We start from the raw sequence: 13,132 nt of genomic DNA on the forward strand, positions 1-13,132 counted from the left end.
CCATTTGCTGCCATGTTTCCTCTGCATTCCACTTTTTACTTTCTACTATCTGTCCTTCACTTCTTTCCCACTTTTGTATTTCCCCACTGAGGTTCTCATCCCCCGCCACTCTAGTTTAAAACTTCCACCTGAGCACTTAAATACCCTTACAAGGATTTTGGTCTGGTCCTGCTGCAGATTGTACAGGCCCCATCTTCCCCAGAATTAGTCCCAACGTCAAAGGAATCCAAATCTCTCCCTCCTACACTATCACTCCAGCCCACATTCATCTGGTCTATTCTCCTATTCCTGCTCTCGCTGGCAAGTGGCACTAGGAGTAATCCTGAGATGGTGCCCTGCTTTTAAATTTATTACCTAGCTCCCTATATTCGGCTTTCAGAACCTCAACCCTCTTCTTATCCACGTTGTTGGTATCAATATGGACCACAACCTCTGGCTGTTCACCTTATCCTCTTGAGAAGCCATACAAGTAGTACGGTTCCAGTAAGAGATCAGAGGCTAGGAATACTGCAGCCAGTAACTCAATTCCTGATCCCCCAAAGTTAGTCCATCATCTACAAGACATAAGGCAGGAGTGATGAAATACTCCCCACTTGACTGGACGAGTGCAGCTCCAACAACACAAGATGTTTGACACCATCCAGTACAAAGCAGCCCACACGATTGGCACTCATTCCACAAACATTCACTCTCATTCGCCGTCGTGTGTATCATCTACAAGATGCACTGCAGGAACTCACCAAGGTTCCTTAGACAGCACCTTCCAAACCCACACACGCTACTATTCATAAGGATAAGAGCAGCAGGTACATGGGAATAGCACCACCTAAAGGTTCCCCTCCACCACCTGGATTGCAGCAGCTCAAGGCGGCAGCTCACCACCACCTTCTCTAGGGCAACTAGCGATGGGCAATAAATACTGGTCTAGCCAGCGATGCTCTCATCCCACAAATGAATAAAAAAACCATGCCCCCATCTCACCTTGTGTCAATATACCTCAACTTGACCCAATGGCCGCCATACTAACTTAGTGCCTCTCTACGAACCCGCCCTCTCCCTCCCCTCATTGTCCCATACCTCCAAGCTGATTTAGTGACAACTCATGGCAATCTATGTCCCCAACCACCCCTTGTCCTTACTCCTGTCATATCAACTCATCTTGCGACCAGGACAGTTCCTGGACAACTTGGACCAGGCTTGTCCAACGTACTGCCCACCAGTAAGAGATGGCCCATGAAGCCATGTTATGCAGCCCCAGAAGCAGTTTTCAAAATGCCTGTCGAACAGTCAAAGTTAGAATGGAAGATTCTGTTAGGTGCTGGTCCTCCTCCAATCACAAGCTGTTCCTGTTTTCTTTCTTGGTTAATCAACAGCAAAGGAGGGGCAGAAACAATCGGAGATTGGAGAAGCAGTGAACATTATCGGTGGTGAGTTCAGAGCCTGGAGAGCCCAAGAGGAGGGCCCAGAGAGTGAGGCCCCAACAGCGGAAGTGCCAGGGGCAAGCAGGAGAGGCTGGCTGTGAAGTCTGCATGGGAGATGGTGCCCAGCCCCAGGTCAAGGTTTAGGAGGGGTGGGGGTGGCTGATTGCCATGTGTGGTAGCGAGCAATAGTGAGAGAGCGCGCCCATGGGTCACTTTTATTAATTAGTCTTATTAACAACGTATTGATATAGCAAGAAGTCTCACAACACCAGGTTAAAGTCCAACAGGTTTATTTGGTAGCATGAGCTACTCACCTAGTACAAAGAACAAAGAACAGTACAGCACAGGAAACAGGCCCTTCGGCCCTCCAAGCCTGTGCCGCTCCTTGGTCCAACTAGACCAATCGTTTGTATCCCTCCATTCCCAGGCTGCTCATGTGACTATCCAGGTAAGTCTTAAACGATGTCAACGTGCCTGCCTTCACCACCCTACTTGGCAGCGCATTCCAGGCCCCCACCACCCTCTGTGTAAAAAACGTCCCTCTGATATCTGAGTTATACTTCGCCCCTCTCAGCTTGAGCCCGTGACCCCTCGTGATCGTCACCTCCGACCTGGGAAAAAGCTTCCCACTGTTCACCCTATCTATACCCTTCATAATCTTGTACACCTCTATTAGATCTCCCCTCATTCTCCGTCTTTCCAAGGAGAACAACCCCAGTCTACCCAATCTCTCCTCATAGCTAAGACCCTCCATACCAGGCAACATCCTGGTAAACCTTCTCTGCACTCTCTCTAACGCCTCCACGTCCTTCTGGTAGTGCGGCGACCAGAACTGGACGCAGTACTCCAAATGTGGCCTAACCAGCGTTCTATACAGCTGCATCATCAGACTCCAGCTTTTATACTCTATATCCCATCCTATAAAGGCAAGCATACCATATGCCTTCTTCACCACCTTCTCCACCTGTGTTGCCACCTTCAAGGATTTGTGGACTTGCACACCTAGGTCCCTCTGTGTTTCTATACTCCTGATGACTCTGCCATTTATTGTATAACTCCTCCCTACATTATTTCTTCCAAAATGCATCACTTCGCATTTATCCGGATTAAACTCCATCTGCCACCTCTCCGCCCAATTTTCCAGCCTATTTATATCCTGCTGTATTGCCCGACAATGCTCTTCGCTATCCGCAAGTCCAGCCATCTTCGTGTCATCCGCAAACTTGCTGATTACACTAGTTACACCTTCTTCCAAATCATTTATATATATCACAAATAGCAGAGGTCCCAGTACAGAGCCCTGCGGAACACCACTGGTCACAGACCTCCAGCCGGAAAAAGACCCTTCGACCACTACCCTCTCTCTCCTATGGCCAAGCCAGTTCTCCACCCATCTAGCCACTTCTCCTTGTATCCCATGAGCCTTAACCTTCTTAACCAACCTGCCATGTGGGACTTTGTCAAATGCCTTACTGAAATCCATATAGACGACATCCACGGCCCTTTCTTCATCAACCGTTTTTGTCACTTCCTCAAAAAACTCCACCAAATTTGTAAGGCACGACCTCCCTCTTACAAAAGGTCCTGGTTGGACTTGAACCAGGTGTTGAGAGACTTCTTACTGTGCCCACCCCAGTTCAACGCCGGCATCTCCGCATGACTTATTGATAGGATTGCTTTGCTCAACAATTGTTTTCTTATTACCTCAATGTTTTTGAAATTCAGTTTGAAGCTCATCTTTCTGAAATTTCTCATCAGTGCCTTGAGGGGAAATAGAATGTGCCTCACCCAAACGAGAAAAGTTGGACAAGCCTGGCTTTGACCATTTACAGTTTTTTAACAATTACAAAGGGAGCCTTATCTCTCCCAAAAGTGTCCCAGGACCTTGTCCAAAGGAGTGATTACTCAGTCGCCTCCATCAAGTTCAAACCTCCTCTTACCTGTTCTACTCTGCACACACTGCATTCCACACTCCTATTCTTCCAAAATCTCATAGCAATGGAGGCAGCTGGTGATTTTAATGTCAATCTGCCTCCACGAATCGTGCACACACGAACCCTTACTCAACTCAGGTCCTGTCCTGCGAAGATGGTAATGGTGGGTTCAGGAGAATTTCAGCCATTTCTGGTGAAAATCCAGGCCAAAGTGTTTAATTCCCCCGCCAATATTAACAATCCAGCAGGGATTCTACACAGCGATGAGGAAAAGATTGGCAAGACCCCAAATAAACATTTTTTTTGACACGTTTGTTCCTCCTTGTTCCTTACCTCGGGTGCATTGTGAGTGACTGACTGACTCCTGTGGGTACTTCCATTCTTTTCTACAGGCCTTGCCTCAGCTGAAGACAAACAGAGATATTATGCATGTATCAATGGTGCAAACCTCCAAGGCAATGCAGCAAACTGTTTCAACCCCAACCAAACACCTGCAGTATTTCCCAGTGAGAGTCCAAACATATTCCCCATCACACAATTAACTCTATTCGTCCCTGAATTCTGTCAGAATGGGAATCCACAGGGACAGGCAGGCCTTCTCATGCAAACAAAGTACACCTCACCCAAGAGGCCACTTTTCCTTTGTCATGACCCATGCTGGTATTTCTTCCCTCAAACCCAGAGGCTGATTGTGGTGTCTGTGCTGTTACCCAGGCAGTGATCAGGTAGCTCAGCACACAATGGGAATCAAATCAGGGATTTGGTGCCTGGTACAGCAGGTTTTAGGTTGCTTGGTACTCTGCTCTGAAAGTCAGAAAATAACAAGTTCAGGTCCCACTCCAGACCCTTGAGCACATGACCTAGTGCACTACTAAGGGAATGCTGTCTTTTGGGTGAGGCATTAGCAGAGGTTAGCATCTCTTGGATGTAAACAATCTCATGACACTATTTATTTCGAAGAAGAGCAGGCGAGCTTTTCCAAAAATCTTGGTCAATATTTATTCCTTAACCAACATAATTAAAACAAATGATTAACATTATTTATCTTCTTGCTGTGGGAGCTTTGAGAAAACTGATGGCAGCATTTCTGATATTACAACAACGAAAGCACTTACTTTATTTGAAAGTACTTCATTTGATTATAAAGTTAAGAATGCTATTTAAATGCGATTTTTTTCATGTTAACTTCTCAGTTACGAAATCTGCGCTATGATTGCCACTGTCCACATTCATGGCTGTGATCAGTTACAGGGGCGCAGAACCCTATTCATCCTCAACTCTGGACCAGCATGGCCACTGTGACAACAGGGATTGTCACACCTGCAAGTACTTAGTGAAACAGGATCCCCAACAGCTAAACCTACACACTCATTGCCCAGGCTCAAAAGCCAACACCAAAGGAAAATAAGTACCTTGAATTTATATAGCAATTTTTAATAAACATATGGCGTCCTAAAGCCCCTTCCAGCCAATGAAATTATTTTTGAAATGTAGTCAATGTTGTAACGCAAGAAACATGGCAGCCAATTTACAGAAAGCAAGATCCCATTAGCAGAAATGAGATAACAATGGGATAATCTGTTTGTGATTGTTGGTTCAGGGAATAAATATTGGCCAGTACACTAAGCAAAATTCCTCTGCTTGTCTTCCAATAATGGATGGACGTTTTTGTCAGAAGCAGGTACTTCTGACAATGAGAAGTCCCTCAGTATTAGATAGGAATAGTTGGATTTGAGCCCATAACCTGAGGAAGGAGAAAAGAGGATTTTTTGTAAGTCATGTTGGGCATTCTGCATCCAATTGAAGGCCTCTGATGGGCCTCAGGAGAGCCAGACACTGGCAAGTGTTCAGTCAGTTCTCAATCACACATTAAAAATAGAGCACAGAAACGTGTTAAAGCACGATTGGCCTCAAAAGGGCTTACTTACCTTCCTGAGTCCGTGGTAGTAGTGCATCACCGCCTGGTAGAGTCATGGGACCTGGGTAAGGGGGAGGAGCCATATAGTTCATTGTACCCTCTGTGGGAGGAAATCCAGGATAAAATCCACCTGTAGAATAAGAACAATATGTAAACAAATTGGCAAAAGGCAAGCACATCTCAGGATTGATCCCTGCTCTCAGTACAAATAAAGGAAGCTGGCCTTAGTCCTCCTGGAGCTAGGGGTTACTACACCTGATCACCAGTTAGCAACCCCTACAGTGCTGTATATCTGAGCACTGAATGAGGACTAGATTAAAATTTGTTCTGATGATCACACAATGGTCCAATACTGTGATATTCTACAATTCTACTCACAGAAGAATGATTGGTTCATGAGGGGATACAGGTGCCAACTAAATGTAAACCAATAAAAGGAATAAAAAAGGGGGAGGATGGAAACTGCAGAGACCAAGAATTTTCATTACCATGAATACTTTACCCCCAAACCACCATTCTGTATGCTGAGTGTGGCTATTAAAATATGGTGTGAGAGCTGAAATTCATACACACGCTGTCTGCACACGTCTGAACTACTTATTACCAATGGGATCTGTGCTAATTTCCAGCCTCCCTAGCTCAGAGGCAGAGAGGCCAGCTGCACTCGTTAACCATATTAAAGCAAGAAAGATACTGGGCATGGAGGAAAACTATGCCCCCAATAAAGAAAAGGCAATACATTTCCAGACACAACAGAACATCTGATAAACTGTCTCGGGGCAGCAATGGGTCTGCGGGGCAGGGGTGTTCCATCTCAGGTCCAGCCACTTGGCTGGCATTCAATAATAGGGGTTGGCTGCTGTTGGACATCTTGCAAAGATAAGGATTAGTGATCACATTTCCTTTCACCTTTCCACAACAAGCAGGATAGTAGGAGTTTGCCAGAGGAAAGCCTGGCTTATCTTCTGCTCCAAATGTCTGAGTACCATGTATAAGAAATGTGCATGCAAAGAAATAAGTGCCAGTAATGACATCAGCCACGAGTGATTAAAATGGTCAACGTAGAGGGAACTATTAACTATATATTGAAAAGACACTTAGGAAGCTAAGCATTTAATAAAATAATTCCTCAATGGAGTCAAATAATGAATTGGTCAGGAAATCTTGTTCAAGGGAAGCATCGATTCAATAAACAACTAAAAGTGTTCATTTCCAAAGGAATTTCAAGCGTCTTGTGCTTACTCAAATCCTTTTATCGTGCAACATACAAGGCAGGAAGGATTTGCTTCGCAGGAAGTGGTACAGCCTGACATGGAGCGAGCATAGATCCTCTGGCCAGTAACGGTACATCAATGAAACAAGATCTTCCTAAAGGTGGAGGGTAAACTCACCTGGAGGTGGGGGTGGGTAGGCAAAGGTTACAGATGTTGGTGCACTGTAAGCTGGGACTCCCATGGGTGATGCTATTCCACCCACACTGTTTGGCATGTAGGCATAGCTGAATCCTCCAACTGGGATTTCACCCCTAGAGGCTGAGGGAGAATAACAAGAGAGCTTTTAGTAAACCTCTGATCTCCCAATTATATTCAAAATCAACCTTCAGTCTGATGTGCGAGGTGATTGAACAACATGTTAAAAACAGGAAATCCTGTCCAGACCCCACAGCCAATTTCAACTCTTTCAATAATAAAACAGTGAAATGGCGCAGCTACAATTTATCTGACTGCAAGACCGTCACTCAGTGTTACACAGTGACAGACCAGTCCCCACCAGTACTGTATCCCAATGTTATACAGTGACAGACCCGTCCCCACCAGTGCTGTACCCCAGTGTTATACAGTGACAGACCCGTCCCCACCAGTACTGTATCCCAATGTTATATAGTGACAGACCTGTCCCCACCAGTACTGTATCCCAATGTTATACAGTGACAGACCTGTCCCCACCAGTACTGTATCCCAATGTTATACAGTGGCAGACCTGTAACCACCAGTGCTGTACCCCACGCGTTATACAGTGACAGACCTGTCCCCACGCGTTATACAGTGACAGACCTGTCCCCACGCGTTATACAGTGACAGACCTGTCCCCACGCGTTATACAGTGACAGACCTGTCCCCACGCGTTATACAGTGACAGATCTGTCCCCACGCGTTATACAGTGACAGACCTGTCCCCACGCGTTATACAGTGACAGACCTGTCCCCACGCGTTATACAGTGACAGGCCTGTCCCCACCAGTACTGTACCCCAGTGTTATACAGTGACAGACCCGTCCCCACCAGTACTGTACCCGTGTTATACAGTGACAGACATGTACCCACTTAGACTATATGCCAATGCGGAGACAGCAGGAAAATATCATAAAATCAGGCGTGATGCGACTAGTGGGAATGGTGCCCATTTTCACACACATTCCTATTTTTCCAATAAAAAAAAAAGACACGATTGGGAGCCCGTCCAAACCGTGTGAAATGTCTATTTTCAGTTTTTGCATACAGCACAATCTAATTAGCGAGCTTCACTCCCAGTCATCTCAGCTCACCTCCCTTAGCGACCGAATTCACTGTAACCAGATCGGTCAGGAAAACATCTCATGTATAAAAGTTGCATGAGTGGAGGAGGCGGAGGTGTGTGTGTGTGTGGGTGGAGGAGGTTGCTATTGATCACGTGGTCTGACTCACGCCACCCACTCTCGGTGTCTGTGAAATTGACGGCCACTTTAAACTTCCAGACCTCCAGCGGAGACATTTGTGGTATTTGTGTCAAGGAGGTCACGGATGTCCTGTATGCCCAGGCTGGCCAGTACATTAAATTTGACCTGGACCAGGCCTAGCAGGAAGCCCAGGCTGCAGAATTCCCAGCCACTCCAGGGATGCCAAATGTGCAGGGGGTTATAGACTGCACCCACATCACACTCAAGGCCCCGGTGAAGAATCCAGGAAGATTCACGAACAGAAAGGGTTTCCACTCAATAAACGTGCAATTGGTGTGTGACCATCAGCTGAACATCATCATGTCTGCTCCAGACACCCTGGCAGCGTGAATGACAACTTTATATTGCGGAGTTCTGATATCCTGGAGGTGTGAGGAGGAGCCCAGGGTGCAGGGATGGTTTGTGGGGGACATGGGGTACCCACTTCGGAGGCATGTTGCCACCCGTTCAATAGTGGAGCGGTGCATAGGGCTCCTCGGTTCAGGAGCCTGGACCACTCTAGCGACGCCCTCCAATAGTGTGCTGTGCCCTACACAACCTCCACGTTCTCCTCGGAGGCGGAGGATGTGGAGGCTGACCAGCTGGACGTCGCTGCAGAGGCCGCCCAGCAGGAGGGGGATGATGACGAGGAGCAACACCATCCAGGCGTTGGAGGGCTTGTGGCAGCAAGGATCAGGCATGCGAGGGCGGCTCTGATCACCACGTGCTTTGGTCACTTGAGGCCTGTGTTGCCGCACGTGGGTTCCATGTCCCACCCCACCTTGGAATCCTACAATCTTCTGCAACATTGTAACACCAGAGTGGTAGCCCTGGGTACACTGTGTTAGCAAGTTTCTGTGACAGGCAGGAGGGTGATGTCAACTCGCTATGCGTCATTGTGCTGACTCCTACCCGAGCTCCGCATGCATGCTGGCACCTGGGCCCACATCTGATGGTGGGTAAGGGAACACTAAACTCCCATGCAGGCCCCCAGGTTGGATGGGGAAGAATCTCTCGAGAGTTCTGGGGATGCCATGGCAGATGCTGTAAGTTGCTGTCAATGCATGCTACAGGCTGTAGCCAGTGAATTATTTGAGCGTCTTGATTTTCTCAGCAGCAGTGCATTGAAGGGCCTCCCCCACTGACATGAACGTGCAGGGTCCCTCCAGCGACTGTCGGGGTAAATACATTCCTGTTAGAGGCAAGTTAGTTACAGATGTGGCGCAAAATAACATTTATTGTTGCCAATAGTAATGCTTTCAAAATAAGTGATGATATAAAAACATGCGAACGTGAGACTTTAGTGTTACCCGCGCCATCTTAGTGTCGCTACAACTTCTTAACCTTACGTGGTCTACCACTACATCTGTCTTCCTCCAGGGTGTACATCGGATGTGGAGGGGGCCAGCTGCCTACCGCACCTGTGATGCGCATGGCAATCGTGGAGGCCCTAGACCTCAAGGGCCCTGGCCAGCTCCAGGTGTCAGGGATTTATCTATGACACCCTCTTCATCCCTCTGTCCCTGAGATGCCCCGGTGTCAGGAAGGGGGGAGTCAGAAGGTGTAGCCACAACCACAGTCTCCTGGGTGGAAGGCCCTGGCATGGGTTCGAGCCCTTCCTCCTCCCTCAGGGTTCCTGTGGGTCCCTGGGTCACTCCATGGGACGACGGTGATTCTGCAGTGAGCTCCAGAAGCTCTCGATGCTGTCCTGCTAGATCTCTTGCAAGCTCTCGGGCCTCTCAGCCATGGGCCGCCGAATCTCAAAAAGTCTACTGAGGCCCTCAGCTGTGGCCTGCTGTGACTGGGCCATGGCCTTTTGTAACTCAGCCATCATTTGGACCCTGTCACTCATGGTGACGATTTCCTGTCCCAGGCTTTCCATCAAGGACGCCACTCTTGCAGTGTTGGCCTGGGAACCATGCAAGACAGGCAACAGCTGGTCTGCCTGAAAGCTTTGGGACTCCTCCACACAGCCTTGCAGTTGGTCCAGTGTTGCTGTCAGCTCCTCTTGCATTCCCTGGCTCTGTTGCTGCATCTCCAACAGCTAAAGGAGAAGTGATCACATGTAGCCTAGGGTCAGCCGAGTCCTTGCTTCTGGCAGGCCCCTGCGTGCCAGAGACCTCGGACGTTCCCTCCTCCACCTGATGTATGTCAGCATACATCATGCATACCAGAGACTGACCCAGATGCCTCACCACTAACTTGACCCATCAATGAGAGAGAGTATCTGGAATGGTGAGTTGTGAGGTGGAAGCTGACGTAAAACTGGAGCTAGCCTTGGAGGTCCCTTCATCCACTTCTTCTGAGGTGTCTTCCGAGCTGTCAGGGATAGGATGGGTAGGAGCAGCAATGGGGGTGCGATGCCAGATGGCCCAGGCGCATCGGGGTGCCTTCCTGCAACATAGGACACAAGGTTAAGTGCAAGGGAGGGAAGAGGAGTCTGGGCTGCATGCAACTTGAGATTTCTCCAACAAATGGAGGATTGGCTGGTGTTCACTTCTTTGCTCCAGCCTGACCATGCTGTCGTTAATAGTCCACATCCCTTCCTCTCTCACAAATGCCAGTGCCCACTCCTCAAAGAGGGCGAGGACCCGGATCTCTGGCACACCACCCCGTGTCTTCGCCCTCTCGTGGCAATTATGGGCATTCTTATCCTGTGGGGACAGAAGGAGCCATGTAAAGTCTGATGGCATGAGTCCTAGAGGGTACCTGGGTGTGGCCCTGAGAACAATGGTTGTGATACTCTTGGGGGCAGGATTTGTGCCTCTGTGATGATGAGGGGCAGATGAGACAGAGGGTCACGTCAGTCAGCCATCAGCGTTTGGAGGGGGGGGGGGAGGAGAGTGGTGGCTGTATCTGGTGTGGGATTCTGTCAGCAAAGCTGTTTTTATCTCCGCTGTTTCTGCTCATGCGCAGTTTGTGGCTCCAATCTGAGCTGCTGGCTGTCTGGGGAATTAAGCCCTACCCACTGCCTCTAGCAGCTAGAAACGGTCCAGCCCATATTTTCAAAGACAGAATGCATACGATTGGGTGTGAAAACTCGCCCGAAAAACAGATCAGGAACTCTCCCCTTTTCACACTAGCTGGGATTTAGAAAGAATCTTGTAAAATTCCACCCCTCGAGTTACTCCATATTTCATTGGAAACAGCAAATGTTGGGTAAAAAAGGAATTGGGCGGCACGGTAGCACAGTGGTTAGCACTGCTGCTTCACAGCTCCAGGGACCTGGATTCGATTTCCGGCTTGGGTCACTGTCTGTGTGGAGTTTGCACATTCTCCTCGTGTCTGCGTGGGTTTCCTCCGGGTGCTCCAGTTTCCTCCCACAGTCCAAAGATGTGCGGGTTAGGTTGATTGGCCATGCTAAAAATTGCCCTTAGTGTCCTGAGATGCGTAGGTTAGAGGGATTAGTGGGTAATATGTTGGAATATGGGGGTAGGGCCTGGGTGGGATTGTGGTCGGTGCAGACTCGATGAGCCGAATGGCCTCTTTCTGTACTGTAGGATTTCTATGTCTGGCCAGATATGAGCAAATTGGTCTTCAGATGGGATATTAAACTCAGTTCAGGTAATCTGACCACATTGCCCAAAGCCAGTTACTGCTTAATAAGCTCTCATTTCCAGAGCAACTTTCACAACCCCAGGATATCCCAATGAATCTTACGGTCAATGGATAGTACTGTTGTAATACAGGAAGCACACAAGTGATTGCTTATAGTAAGGTCCAACAAACAGCGACATGATAAATGGCCAGATAATCTATTTTTAGTAATAAATATTGCCCAAGGATCCGGCAATTACATCCCTTCTTTGAAGTAGTGTCACAAGATCCTTTATAGCCACCCGAGGGGACAGACAGAGCCTTGATTAATGTCGCATCTGAAAGACAGCACTTCTGACAGTGCAACAGTCCCTTAGTAACATTCTAGAGCGTCAGCCTAAATTATATGCCAAGGTCTTCGGATTTTGGTTTGAAATTACAACCTTCTGACTCAGAGGCAAGAATGCTACTCAATGAGTCACAACTGACACTGCGAATGGATGTGTAAAAGGGTAGTCCTGGTCTCATTGAGTATCTGACTGACAACCCTCCCCATAGGAGCCAGAACCCCAGCAAGAGCCAACAGCTTTAGAATAATTAAGGGACAAAATACAAACGCAGGAAAAGCATGCAGAGTAAGTGCAGTCAGAACTGAGGGGCCATGAGGAACGGAGCTGAAACCTTCAGGGTGACTGAGTGAAGTCCTACCTTGTGATGCTGCCCGTAACATCAGCTGTCCAAATTCAATGGCTCCCCCACTGGTGAAGGTAAGTCTAAATGTTGCAGAGCCTTCCCATCCTCCTGTGGAAGAGAAAGGGAGTTAGACTGGAGGAGTGGAAAGCCAGAAATTCTTCAAAGTTTCTCTGATTCTATCAGACCAAATTCTAAACCTTTATGACTGTTTACTCCCACTCAACCCAAACATTTAGGGGCAGAAAACAAACCTGGCATTATTTCAGAGATTATCTAACCATATCCCATTTCACACCTACCCATTCTATCAACATATCCCTCACCTTCCAGCACAACCCACCCCAACCTACGCACTCCTTCTCTCCCGTCCACCTGACTGGACTCTGTCTGATCAATGTCTCTCCTGTTAAGTTACCCACCTGATGAAAATGCTTCAAATCTCCAATACCCACCCCCACACCTCTTAGAAGGTTTCAAATTCCAGCGTAGTCAGGCTGGGGAGACAATTAAGAGGTAGAAATAATACAGAATCGGGTGGGGTCAGGGAAAATATAAAGTGGTCTAAATTTGCAGTGCATGTGTATGCGCACAAGCATGGCTAATAAAGTTCTTAAGCTGCAGGAGAGTCACGTGGGAACATGATGTAGTGGCTCAAAAGAGGAGAAATTTGTTGTTCAATATTTCAAGTACAAGGTGTTCAAGGAATATACTGTGGCCAAATGGGCCACTAAAGATGGTGATTATAAAGCATGATGGGATAGGATGGCCAAGTGTGTGTAAAGACAGACCCACATCGGGTATACACAGGAAATAGGCCATCCCGAAGACAATGACACTCTCTGGTCAAACGTACTTGTTTACCAGACAAAGGGATGCCTTAACCCCTTATATGGGAGGGCGGTATGTGACCCATGTGCCTCCAGCACCCACAGGC

At 47.9% G+C, this 13,132-nt stretch overlaps 1 protein-coding gene across 2 annotated transcripts in view; it reads right to left on the minus strand.

Moving 5' to 3' along the window:
• LOC144501492 (WW domain-binding protein 2-like) overlaps positions 1-13,132 on the minus strand; it is a 35,229-nt gene that overhangs the window by 9,653 nt on the left and 12,444 nt on the right. For both annotated transcript variants that reach the window (XM_078225281.1, XM_078225280.1), the window contains 4 exons: positions 12,214-12,306; positions 6,665-6,805; positions 5,284-5,403; positions 3,689-3,759 (listed from right to left, as the gene is read on the minus strand). In XM_078225281.1, coding sequence (XP_078081407.1) covers positions 3,689-3,759; positions 5,284-5,403; positions 6,665-6,805; positions 12,214-12,306 — 425 coding nt within the window. The remainder of the gene's footprint in view (positions 1-3,688; positions 3,760-5,283; positions 5,404-6,664; positions 6,806-12,213; positions 12,307-13,132) is intronic.

This window comes from Mustelus asterias, chromosome 12 (assembly GCF_964213995.1).
Source record: "Mustelus asterias chromosome 12, sMusAst1.hap1.1, whole genome shotgun sequence".
In the NCBI taxonomy this organism is placed as follows: domain Eukaryota; kingdom Metazoa; phylum Chordata; class Chondrichthyes; order Carcharhiniformes; family Triakidae; genus Mustelus; species Mustelus asterias.